Source organism: Pipistrellus hanaki, assembly GCF_964339955.1.
Source record: "Pipistrellus hanaki genome assembly, chromosome: 10".
NCBI classification, from domain to species: domain Eukaryota; kingdom Metazoa; phylum Chordata; class Mammalia; order Chiroptera; family Vespertilionidae; genus Pipistrellus; species Pipistrellus hanaki.
Window position 1 is genome coordinate 39,024,013 of NC_140512.1, and position 13,066 is coordinate 39,037,078.

The 13,066-nt window shown below is 39.4% G+C and overlaps 1 protein-coding gene across 9 annotated transcripts in view; it reads left to right on the plus strand.

The window, feature by feature from the left end:
• HDAC9 (histone deacetylase 9) overlaps positions 1-13,066 on the plus strand; it is an 814,141-nt gene that overhangs the window by 494,617 nt on the left and 306,458 nt on the right. For all 9 annotated transcript variants that reach the window (XM_084896713.1, XM_084896717.1, XM_084896714.1 and 6 more), the window contains 2 exons: positions 169-379; positions 773-990. In XM_084896713.1, coding sequence (XP_084752839.1) covers positions 169-379; positions 773-990 — 429 coding nt within the window. The remainder of the gene's footprint in view (positions 1-168; positions 380-772; positions 991-13,066) is intronic.

Here is a 13,066-nt window from a genome sequence, read left to right on the forward strand (position 1 = left end):
CATTTTCCCTACTGAGCCATAGGTAAGATGGGTCTTTTTTTTCTGGGGGAGAGGGGGGACAGGGGAAAAGTGCCATAGGGTATGGAATAAAAAAAAACTAATGATCTACAGACCTAACGAGCCACCTGGAAGAAAGAGGATTCACATCTTTATTATTTCCCAACACAGGCTTCGAATTCACTCAAAGAAAAACAGAAGTGCGAGGCCCAGACGCTTAGGCCAGGCGTCCCACTGCCCGGGCAGTATGGGGGCAGCATCCCGGCGTCTTCCAGCCACCCCCATGTCGCTCTGGAGGGAAAGCCCAACAGCAGCCACCAGGCTCTCCTGCAGCATTTACTATTGAAAGAACAAATGCGACAGCAGAAGCTTCTTGTAGCTGGTAATTAACAAGGGCGCCATTTGGAGGTCAGGTGGGGGCTTTTATTTTATCAGCAGTGCAACGCGATGTCTTTTTAACTCGAGACACTGAAAAGATTTACCATTTACCAAGGTCTCCCTGCTACCTGGTACTGTGGGAAAGGCTATAATCCTTAGTTATCCCTCTAGCTCCATGAAAACAAAACAAAACAAAACACAAAAATATTGACCTTATTTAACCTTCACATACCAGAGTGGAGTATGGGTGAGTCATTGGTCAGATACATGCCTGTTCAATGCTTTGGCACTTCTGCCTTCACCCCATCCAACCTCGCTTTCTTCCTGTGTATCCTGTATATCTGTTTTCTGTAGATTCTTGTGTTTTGTACATAGATATATATGTATATTTTTTCAGGTGGTGTTCCCTTACATCCTCATTCTCCATTGGCAACAAAAGAGAGAATTTCACCTGGCATTAGAGGTACCCACAAATTACCCCGTCACAGACCCCTGAATCGAACCCAGTCTGCACCATTGCCTCAGAGCACCTTGGCTCAGCTGGTCATTCAGCAGCAACACCAGCAATTCTTGGAGAAGCAGAAGCAATACCAGCAACAGATCCACATGAATAAAGTAAGCCCCCAAGTCCAAGTGTCATAACCCCCATGGTGGACATTGGGTTTCTCTTCCCTGATCTATGCATCCAAGGGGTGAATATTGGTATATATCATAGTTTAAAGGAGATTGCCTTCTGGACTCAAGGATACCATAACACTATCAGGTTTTGCAACATCTTTGCATTCATGAAGTATTGGCAGCGATTTTGAGATTATAGATGAGCAAGGTCTTTCATGGCTGAGCACCTATTTTAATTCATAAAGACATGCAGGCACATGTGTGCAGAGCTTCCTTTCTATTGCAGAAAAGGCTTGAGGCAGAGTTGAAGGCGTTGCATTGACATCTCCAAAGGTTTGCCCAGGTGCTGGCAGAAACGGCAAGGTTAGCCAACAAGGTCTTTTCCAAAGACTCGCATGTAGCCACGTTAGATCTGTTTTTGAGAATTTCCCACTCTGTTCCAAACAGTGTTTAAAATAGTTTCTCAGAGCCTTGTGGTAATTTCCTTCTGGCAGCCCTGTTGTGGCTGACATGGACAGCGAATGCACGTCTGCATCATACCACATCCTTAGACAGTCTCCCGCTGAGGCAGCCACAGACAGACAGTGATTGTGGTCTAACAATAGCAGGCAGGCTGGCGAAGTGTTTTCAGTGAACTTTTCAGCTAAACTGGCCTGCAGAGTTTTGCTGCTACACTCCGCTATGGTCGACATACGAGACAGAACCTTCTCCTTCCTGGAGAATATGAAGGTTCTGAATAAAAAGATTCTATCTGCTCACCTTTGTTCTGTATCACCTACAAGTACCTTATGGAGGCATTCTATATTGAGATATTATATTGAGAAATGGTGTCCTGTTTGCCAATAGACAGCTTACAACTGGCTTAGTATTACAGGGTCTTGTTGGATTGTAAACAAAGCAAAGCCTCGTGGGCAAAGATCTCATCATCTTCCTAATAGCAGTAGGAAAAGGGGGTTTTCTCATCTGCTTACCAGATGGCAGGTGGGCCTAGAGTTTGCCTCTTCTCTAAGGCCTCCACTTTACAAGGCTGAGCCATGATGGGAGGAGCATGGGCTGATGATACTACTGAACAGAAATTCTTCCTGTGATGCTTTCAAAGATTACGCGTATATGTGTGGGATGGGGAGTGGGTGGGGGTAGGTTGCTAGCAGTGGCAACTACCTCTTTTGGCATTTTTCAGTCTACTGCAGACTCCTTATATGTCATCAGATTAATGCCTCTTTTATCACTATTGCATTTCTCTGAATTATCAAATTATTTTGTATCAAATCAGTCTTATCATAGGAGGGCTAGGTTCCTTCTTGTATGGCGGTGTAATACTCTTGGACTTAAATGTGCTGCCGCATCTGTTTGCTGTATGATGGTAGAGTAAGTTTGTTTGTGGACGCTCTGCACTACTTAAAACTGCCAGGTGTTCTTGAAAAATGGTCCCGTGTCTAGTGAGAAAAATGCATGTGGAAGGAATTATTGGGAAGTCTACTTTTTTTGCCTGGTAATATTCTGATCTGGATATTTGTTAGATTCCTATTGAATACCTTTAAGAATATCTTGGAATACATGTTTTACAATCTAGAGTGACCACTGTTTCAGACTCAAATGGAATGCTGTCATCAGAGCCTTCGTACTTTAGTATTACACATGAGATTTCGATAGGCGATGCTTCTCTCCATCACGTGGCAGGAACTAAGATGGAAAGCAGGCATTTGCAGTTGAGCCATGAGGAAGGAAATTTTATCAGAGCCCTTCTTTCATGTGGAGCTGATTCCTTGGAATCTGTTAAGAATTCTTCCTAAAATTAGAAACAAACCAATACTTTTAGGAACCTGTTTGCACAGTGGTTTGATTATGAAATCTTGTCTTAATTAAGCAAAATGAAGTCCAGAAAACTTCAAAGCCCAGAGCTGATCTTTCTATATCAACCCCTCTCGGCTCGGGTGTTTAGATTACTCATGCAGGTCTCCTCTTGGCTTTGGACCAAGTCTGTATTCCATATGTTTAATCAAGATGGCGTATGGGCATTGGGTATCCTCCAGATTTTGAAAACATTTCACCTGCCCTCCATTGTCAAAGGGAACAGAGAAGAATGTGATTAAATAAAATATTAAACCTCTGTCCTCTTCTGAAGTATTTGCAATAGAACCATCAAGAAGCAAATCGCTACTGTTCACCCTACCCCATGAGGTGGCAAAAACATTTATTTCACATTAGGTGAGGGCCATAACTTAGATGTCAAAGCTACCAAGTTTCTGTATAGTAAGATATGTATATGTCCTATAACTATTTAGACTACCCACTAATGAGAAATAAACATAGAAACTTTATATCATTTTCCCCCCTGTTATCTTGGATGAACTGTATTGAATCCATTCAAACTGGAACCTACTAGTTGACATCATAAAAACATGGCCCCTTCTCTTGAAAACCTTTATAATAGCGGGGAACATAGACATGTGTGGAGATGTAGACATGCAGATGACATAGGTTAAAATCTCTCTGTCTTCTACTTCCCCAACTTCCTTTCAGGGGGGAGATTTAGGGAAGCAAAAATGGGGACTGACAAGAAAGAAAAAGCAGGTTTATTTCTAAGCCTACATTATATTAACTATGATTGGTCTTCATGGTATGAAATTTTTAATGATATATTTTGATTGCTAATGATCTTTAGAAGAATTAGAAGCAGAACTATACTTTTCAGAGCATAGTTTATACAATGATTTGCTTACTACATTTTGAAGACTTTCTCATAACTTGCTATAGTTTGAATACATTTATGAAAGTGGTCACCCATGCCTGTTATAATTATACTGTGTAAGTTTTGTTAATTATACTAAGTAATTTATCTGCTTTCTGCCTGATTTACAGTGACATTTACATGAGAAATTTGTGTGTTGTAAGAATTATTTGCCTCATATAATTATGGTGTAAGTACTCATAGCTTAGTAGAGGTATTCCTGGGATGGGTTTATGTAATATTTGTGTTGTTACATCTATTGTATATTATAGGGCAAGATAGAAAGGTGAGTGGAAATCCTGTCCAAATGATAAATCTCTGCTAATCAGTATAAACATTCTACTCTCACTGAAAGTGTTTTGAGAAGCCTAACCATAAGAAATTCATTACTTAAAACATTTGTTCTTTTCTCTTTTTGAGACATTGAAAAATTCAGAAATGTATTAAACAATTTTTATTGCTGCTATATGGTACATTCATGCAATGATGACTTGTGAGCCTTTTTTAAAAATCCCAAGTTATGTCAGTATCTTTTATTTTTTTCCTAAGATTTTTTAAAATTTGATTTTTACAGAGAGGGGGGGAGAGAAAAACAAACAAACAAACAAACAAACAAACAAACATTAATGTTAGAGTAACATCAATCAGTGGCCTCAAATATGCCCCCTACTGGGGATAGAGCCCAAAACCTGGGCATGTGCCCTGACCAGGAATGGAACCAGCAACCTTTCCATGCATGGGATGACTCAACCACTGGGCCACACTGGCTACAGCTCTTTTGCTTTCTTGTTAGTGGAAGAAAAAAATGGCTTCTAAAATAGAATTTTCTTCATAAATGCAAAAGAGAAAACATACAAGTAAAGAGTATTGATAATTTTTTTCTGAGCTTAAATTTAAATATTACTACAGATTTTCCTGTAAACTAATACTATGACAAATGAAAACAAAACACACCTCAATTACTTGGCTATATTTATGATTTTTGAAGCATTCTGACCATTCCCTATTTAAATGAAGGACAAATCTCTGGTCACGCCACTATCCAAATGATATACAGAAATCTTCTGAAGTATCTTCAGGCATTTTTATGGTGAGACAATTTGACGTAGACCACTGCCCCCAGCCAATGACATTTTTCTTTGAATCCCTTTATTGCTACAGTAATAATAGAATAGCATCATGACTAATAGTTCCTATTTTAACTAGAATTATAGTATCTTTTCTCATACCTATATTTCCCACATTCATTCTTCCAAGTTCATGTGAGCAGAAATTTAAAGAAACCTCTTTCTTCATTCAGTACTTATTTGAATTAAATAGTGGTCTGTGCTTATATCCATTTAGCAAATCATACTGAGCTCTTGCTTTGTGCAGGCACTGTTTTAGGCTCCAGGAACACAACATTCACTGTCCTCATGGAGCTTGCAGTGTGGGAGCGTGAGAGTGTGATATTCCAGTCAACAGTCAGAGTTTCAAAATAGAAGACATGAGGGAAGGACCTTGTTTTCTTTGAGGAAATAAGACTTGAGACTTGGTTGGTTACTTCTCTGGATTGTCTTATCCATTTTATAGCTTTCATTTTTTTTTCTTTTTTCTTTTTTCTTTTTTTACCTTTCTCTTTTTCTTTCTCGCCCTCTCTCTCTCTTTTTTTTTTCTTATATATGCTTGGTGATAAATATTTTATACATTCCTGTGACTGGACACCAGCCAACACTTTAAAAAAAAACTCACATAAATCATGAGATGATATCTTATATATGTCAAGGTTCACTTCAGATATAAGTATTTATTATATATTTATTACTCTATACTTAGGCATTTTGACATGAGAGCTATTTTATCATAATAAAAATATATTTAAGACACGACCGGTAAAGGGCAGGCCAAGCAGATGTCCTGTGTTGCCCTTATTCAGACAGGTAGATATTATATCTGACAAGCAAGGCATGAACATAATTTGGCTCAAATGCTGGAACAGAGCAAATGGGAAGCTTTCATTAAGTTTTAGAGGAGAATTTTATCCTTTATGTGCGTCGTATCTGTTATATTCCTTTTCTTGACATAATTTCTAACATAAATGTTACATATTCTCTGTAACCCTTCATGATTCATACCCCTCCTTGTCCTCAGTAATCCATCCACAGCAGCCCGAGGGAGTATATTCTTTCATGCCTGTGGTCACATACAAACAGAGCATGTGTATGTATGTGTGTTATCATTTTTTTTAATTAAGCATTCCTGAACTCAGTCCTAAATAAAGTTATTTTGTGTACTATTGAGCAAAGTGTATATTTTCTCAAAAAGATGAATTTGAAGAGTGACTATTAGAAATATACATTCCAAAAGGTTTACATTGTTTAGTCACACTTCATATTACCAAACAAGTAAACACTTAATATTAGCTTGATTTTAATAAAGGTAATTCTATCTGTGGCTTACCTGTGGCAAGATTAAAATTTTAAGTAAAATCAGATGTAATCTTGGCTTTGCTACTATACCCATTTCTCCCAATGTGGCTTTCCCTCCCCTTCTTTTGTGTGCTGTGCATCTTCCCAGAACCTTCTCCAGCTGTCCCTCTGGGATGGGATCATTTAAATAATACCTTATCCCAAAGGGACCACTGGAGAAGGGTCCCTTTACATGTGGGATCTACTGCGAGCTAGGACTCCATACTTATGTCCTTATGGTTGCTATCTCCTCAAACTTAACAGCACACTGTTTTTTTCATATCAAGAAACTAAATTTAGCCCTAACCAGTTTGGCTCAGTGGATAGAGCATAAACCTGTGGACTGAAGGGTCCCAGGTTCGATTCCAGTCAAGGGCATGTACCTTGGTTGCAGGCACATCCCCAGTGGGGGGTGTGCAAGAGTCAGCTGATCGATGTTTCTCTCTCATCGATGTTTCTAACTTTCTCTCCCTCTCCCTTCATCTCTGTAAAAAAAAAATCAATAAAATATGTTTTTTTAAAGAAACTTAATTTAAATGGGCTTATGTATCTTGAGCAAGGTGACAGAGCTAGCAGGTGACAGAGCTGGAATTTGACATAGGATGTATGTCACAGCAGCCTGGGTTTGTGCTTATGATTTTAGTGTTGTTCCTATCACCAAGCAGGAAACAAGGTTTTCCTAATTTCTTTCTTTCTTTTTTTTTTTTTACAAAAAAGTAGAATACTTATCATTAAAAGCAAGGCAAACAAACAAAAAGGAAGGTCATCTTTTTAATATTATTTTTATTTGTGTGTGTGTGTGTGTGTGTGTGTGTGTGTGTGTGTTTGGGTTTGTCAGAATGAAGAAATCCCATTTCCTTGCCCTGCTTCCCAACTTTCCATGCATTGCCCTCTCTCTTGGAGGGTTTTGTGGTTGTTGTTACTGGTATATTTATGGACTTGATGGTAGGACATGCAGGTATCCTGTTGGCTTATAATGCCTTCCAACGGTGCGGTGGGAGTGCAGTGAAGAGCCAACTGCAGCCGGGCCAGGCTGCATTCCTCTCCTGCACGCTGCCCCATTGCCACGTTTTAAGCTTGGGCAAACATCTTGCAGGAGTCCGAGCAAGCCTGGAGTTGAAGGTCTACTGACTTCATCATGTTCAACTGAAATGCAGATGCTGGCATCTCATCCATGGGTGGTTGGAAAATGCCTTATTTTAAGTTCTGAAAAATGGATGAGCAGAAACTTGAACTGGGCTTTCATTTAGGAAAGTAGGCATTACTGTTGTCAGGTTTAATTTCTCTCTATCCCTTTGACAGCTTGTTTCCATGCAGAGTCTTTAATCACCATTTTCGGATTTATATTCTGCCCATTAGACGGGTAGTATGTCCAACAATGTTAGCTGGCACTGAAAGGCAGCCTTAATTTTATAACGGTACAGATTATCTATCTATAGAAGTTTTTAAGAGAAACTTTGACTTTACCCTTAAATAGATGCTATTTTGACATGACTAGCTCTATGTAAACAGATCTGAGTAGGTATGTAGTCAGCTTCAAAACAAAAACGCAAAACCACTTAGGCTGCAATGCCAGCTTATATCAGCATAGAGAATTCATATAGAAGCATTTAGCTACAAATTACAAGTGGATGGTTTATAATACACGGAAGATGGCTTGTTGCTTTATTATTAGATGTGATGAAATCCTGTGTTTGCAAAAGAAACTCAATGACTGTTTCAGGGGATTAATGTGTAACGTACATAAACTTCCCCGGTGCTGCCTTCATAACCGGAAGATGCAGGGAAGGACATTGACCTTTCCGTTTCACTCTGCACTGTTAACCAAGGCAGGGGCACTTTCACTGAATGAGAAAAACAATAGTTGGACATGACTATGAGGTAAGAAAATAGGAGGAAGAAAGCTATCTGGGGAATTAAACCATGCTGAGTAGTTTGACTGATGTTGATCCCAGGGAATTCAAAGGGAGAGGGAAGCTAAATAATTTGGTTGTTTCCCAACCTTGACAAGTAGTTTAGAAGTTTCATTGGACAAAATGAAATAATTAAGACTTACTAAAGAATTTTTAATATAGCTAAGTGATTTGTGGACATGAAAACCACCAGTGTATAGTTGTATCCTTGGTGCAGATTTTGGTTACTTAGAAGTTCTTGATTGTAGATTCCCCCCTCTATCTTTCTGCCCTTTCTCTAAATAGTTATGAAATCTGAGGAAATATAGTGACCCTGAAATGTCAGATGGTCTAGATATTTCCCATTCTTTCCAGCAGAATTGCATCCAGGGCTGTGCTTCCACAGCCTGGATGTAACATTACTCACTTGCTATCAATTTAGCTGTATCAGCCAGCAATGAAAATTCAGTTCTACAGAATAGTTCCTGGCATGGAATAATTTATGATGTTCCACAGAGATTTATTAGCAACCATTATGCTGCACACTGAAAATGAAAATAAAGAAAGCATGGTCTTTCCCTGCATGGGCTTACAGACCTGCAGACAGACAATTCTATTCAGAGATAGTTCTACATAATATATAGCTTATTTTAATAATGAGATCAAGAATGCTTGATATCCTTTCCAAGAGAGGTTTCTGGCATCCTGTAGAATGATTTGTTAGTTTTGCATCTTTGGTTAAAATGCCAAACCTTCTTTGTCCAATAATCCTCTCATCTGTACATTTGAGAGGTAGCTGGTGAGACTGTACTAAAAGTGCTTTATAAACATGGTAAGCAGTACTGAAATCCTAACTCATATTTATATTCCTATATACAACTAATAGTTCCTTTTTTAAAATTGGTTGACTTTAGGGAGAGTGAGAGAAGGGGGGGGAGAGAGAGAGAGAGAGAGAGAGAGAGAGAGAGAGAGAGAGAGGGAGGAAGAAACATCATTTTGCTGTTTGACTTATTTATGCATTCATTTGGTTGCTTCTTCTATGTTCTCTGACCAGGGATTGAACCAAGAACCTTGGCATAAAGGGGCCATGCTGTAACCAACTGAGCTACCCAGCCAGGGACTAATAGGCCTATTTTTCTTATTCTGTTAATGAAGATGATTGTCTGGAAGGGCTAGACTATTTCCAAGGCACACATTTTCCACTTGTTTCAATATTGCATCAAGCTACTTTGTTGTCAACCAAACCACTACATTTTATTCCAGTTTTCTCTAACATCTTTGTATTCATCATACAGCCGACTTTGTTTTCACTTTGGAACAATATTATGGTTAGTCATTGAATTTTTATTGAGGTATAATTTATACACAGTAAAATGTATTCCTTTTGCTGTACAGTTTAGTGAGTTTTGACAAATACATATTATCATGTAATTACCACAATCAAGATGCAGGACAGGTCTTAGCTTCCAAAGTTCCTTACTGCTCACCTTTGTGGTCAGTCCCTACCCCTACCTCCAACCCCTGGCAAGGTAGTTGAATTTTGTAAGGAACATATTAAAATGTCACAATTGTGAGGGCGGTGTATTTTGAAAGCATGCAAACATCAGTCCTATCTGATCTAAACTGTGGAATGTTCAATCAAGAAGAGACCCCAGGGGTTAGTCATAGTGGCCTCTAGCTGACAGTCATAGACTCTATCTATTCCACTGAACTGCTGTCTTTGACTTACCTGGTGTCTTAACAGCATTTGAATTTTTGGTGAAACTTTAAAAGTAGAAATATTTCAAATATAATTCTGTATTTCTGGCACCGTCCAAAAAATTGAAAAGTTTCACCATTCTGGACACACATTTCCACATGGCAGTTATCACCTGGGGATTACTCTTACTCCTTCTAAGTAGGATTTGCAGAGCTGTCCAGTTTACCAAGAAAGGGATTGACCAATGGGGGAAAAGGGAGATGTTCACAAGTCATGTGATAGGAAGATCATTGGCTTTGAGATCTTGTCTGTCCTGAGACAGTTCACAATCTCCAAGGATTAAGAAAAAGATAAATTAATAAGAATGCCTTTGCTTACTGTGGCTCTATTTATTAAAGAGCAAAGAACAAAAAACAAAAAAAAACTTTGAAAGACTACTTTCAGATGAAAATCAGAAAAGAGATTATCAAAAAAATCCTGTTATCTTAATATCTTAATATATAAAAAGCCAGGGGTCATCATGACCAAAACAACCAGACAGATGACTGAACAACAAGCTGCATGGGGTGACCAGGCCAGCAGGGGGACAGTTGGGGCAACCAGGCTGGTGGGGGGGTGGGGGGGCCCTACAAGGGTTGACCAGGCTGGTGTGGGGGGGGGGGGATAGCTGGGGATGACTAAGTAGGCACAGGGGAGCAGTTGGGGGCAATTAGGCAGGCAGGTGAGCAGTTAGGAACTAGTGGTCCCAGATTGTGAGAGGGATTTCTGACTGCTGGCTTAGGCTCGATCCCTGGGATTGGGCCAAAACCAGCAGTTGGACATCCCTCGAGGGTTTCTAGATTGGAGAGGGTACAGGCAGCACTTAGGGAAATTCTCCCCCACCCCTCCGTGCATGAATTTCGTACACCAGTCCTCTAGTGTAATAAAAAAGGACATAAAATTACACAGTGCTATACCAGAAGGAAAAATAAGTCCTCTGTGTTTCAGTTAAGAGGAACCCCTAATAGTTCTTGCTCTCTTGTTGAAATGTTGATTTCATGTTCTGAAAGGTTGATCTTCCCTTACATTTTTGCCCACCTACATTCAATCTTCCATAGTGGCTAGGGTGATCACTACAAATGCAAATCAAATCATGCCAAAGGCTTACTGAAGACTCCCCAGTTGCTCCTCACTGCTTCTAGGATGAAACGCAAACATCTTTGACCTACTTAGCTCTCCTGATCTGACTCTTGTCCCCCAAGTGACCTCATCTCCTACTCCCTTCCCTTGCTTACTGAACTCGAGCCACATTGACCTCCTCTCCTGTCTGCAGGGAATCTCATTCCACCTCCAGGAGTTGTGCTGTATGGAAGGTTCAACCTCCAGCCTTTTCATGACTTGATCTTGGTATTGGAGTCTCTCTCAGCTCAAGAGCCAACCACTTGAGAAAAGTTTTCCCTACCCAGACAAATTAAACACCCCCCTTACCCCCTTCCAACCTCCTGCATCATTTTCTAGCACATGAAGTTCCAGCCTTAAGTTGCTCAATTTCTGTTTACTCCACTGAGAGTTTGCCTGATGCCCCCCTCTCTTTCCAAGGCCTGGCATATAGTAAGTGCTCAGTAAAAATTGTTGCATGAGTGAAAGAGTGAGTGGTTAACTTTCTCGATCTAGCTGAGAGGAGGAAAATAACAGAAGTTAACATTCATTTAAGTTACTGGAATATTAGGATGTTTTGAGAGCCAAGGAAAGGATATTTAAATTGCAGGCATTGTTTTAGACAGTCATTTAGAATTACAAACAAGTTTTTATTAAAAATGTAGTTGGTTCCTATAGTAATTTTATGTACCTTCAATATTGGTGAGAAAGGGTGTTTTTCTGTTTGAAATTTTAATTTATGTGAATAATGAACCAATATATGGAAAAATCTTTCTCTCTTGTTATTTAATCTTGGATCTCCTGGTTATTTTCCTAACATGCACAGAAGCTGAGTAGCATGGCGTATTCTGGCTGGAAGCAAAGTTCTTCTCTAAGTAGACCTCTAGATTTGAAAGCCCTCCAAGCTCTGCATGTTGTTTTTTTGAGAACATTTGGTATATACCGAATCTGTTTGTGAATTGAGACCGAATTTTATCCTTATTTTTAAATCTAGTTTCCTTGGAGCTTAAGGGGACGATTTTATTTTCCAAAAGAAGAATTTTACATTTATTTGAAATAAAAATAAAAACCAAAATATGTGCTATTGCCATGCTCCAAGTAAAATCTGCCTTAAAATCTGAGGCAAAATAAGAAAGCATTGAGTTGGGTTAAAGGTTATGTTACATAGTTTAATAATCAATTTCAAACTTGCGTTTAATGATTTGTTGATCATTTCAGAAAATCAGATATCTGTCAGAAACAGACTTACTCCCTGTACACTCCTATTCTTAGTTGCCATGCCAAATCTGAAGATATCTGTGGAGACACGAAGGATTTCTATGGCAAAAGTTAAAAAATAGAATTTCAAGGTATTTTATTCAAAAACACTTATGCTTGTTGATCTCTAGACTTGTATCAAACAATGTGCCTTACACAGAGATGAGCTTAATGGGTTAACATGTAAAGATTAGCAGCACAGCCTTTACATATATCATGAATTTTATAGCATTTGCCAATAGAACATATGATGTTCAACATGGAATACAAGACACTTAAATTATGGACTTGCTATGAATGTGACCGTATTAGGGGTTGATAAGAATTGAAGGGTTGAGTTATAATGTCTGGCATGTTAGAAATTTGGATAAAGCATGCTATCTGGCCTACAGACTATCCATGTGAGTGTGTATACATGTGTGTGTCACAAATCCAGAATGGTCATAGGATGATAGCATTCTTAGTGTTCATACCGTTGCTGAACACTAGCACAGAGAACACAGAGCCACACTGACAGATGAGTAAGGACACAGATAAAAGGGGCAGGAAAAGCTGTACAGCCATCACATTCTTCATCTCAGCTGGGTTCCCACCAAAGTAACTCACCTGGTATCAGACCAGTGATATGCAGTGGTCTCACCCACAGGGCCTCAGCTGAGATTCACAGGGACTCGCCCATTTATCTGCCACACAGATGGTTCATCTTGCAAGGCAAGAGCTCAGCTTTGCTGGGGGATCACCTCCAGATGTTCAACCAGAGAGAGGCTCTGCCACCCCACTGAGAGGAAGCAGACAGCCCCTCCCTGCATCTGGGGCCACTCAGCAATAGGACAAACTCAAAAAATTACAATTTGGTAATGGTCACATTTTTCGTTCAAAACCACATAGAACACACCATTGTCTGAGTGCT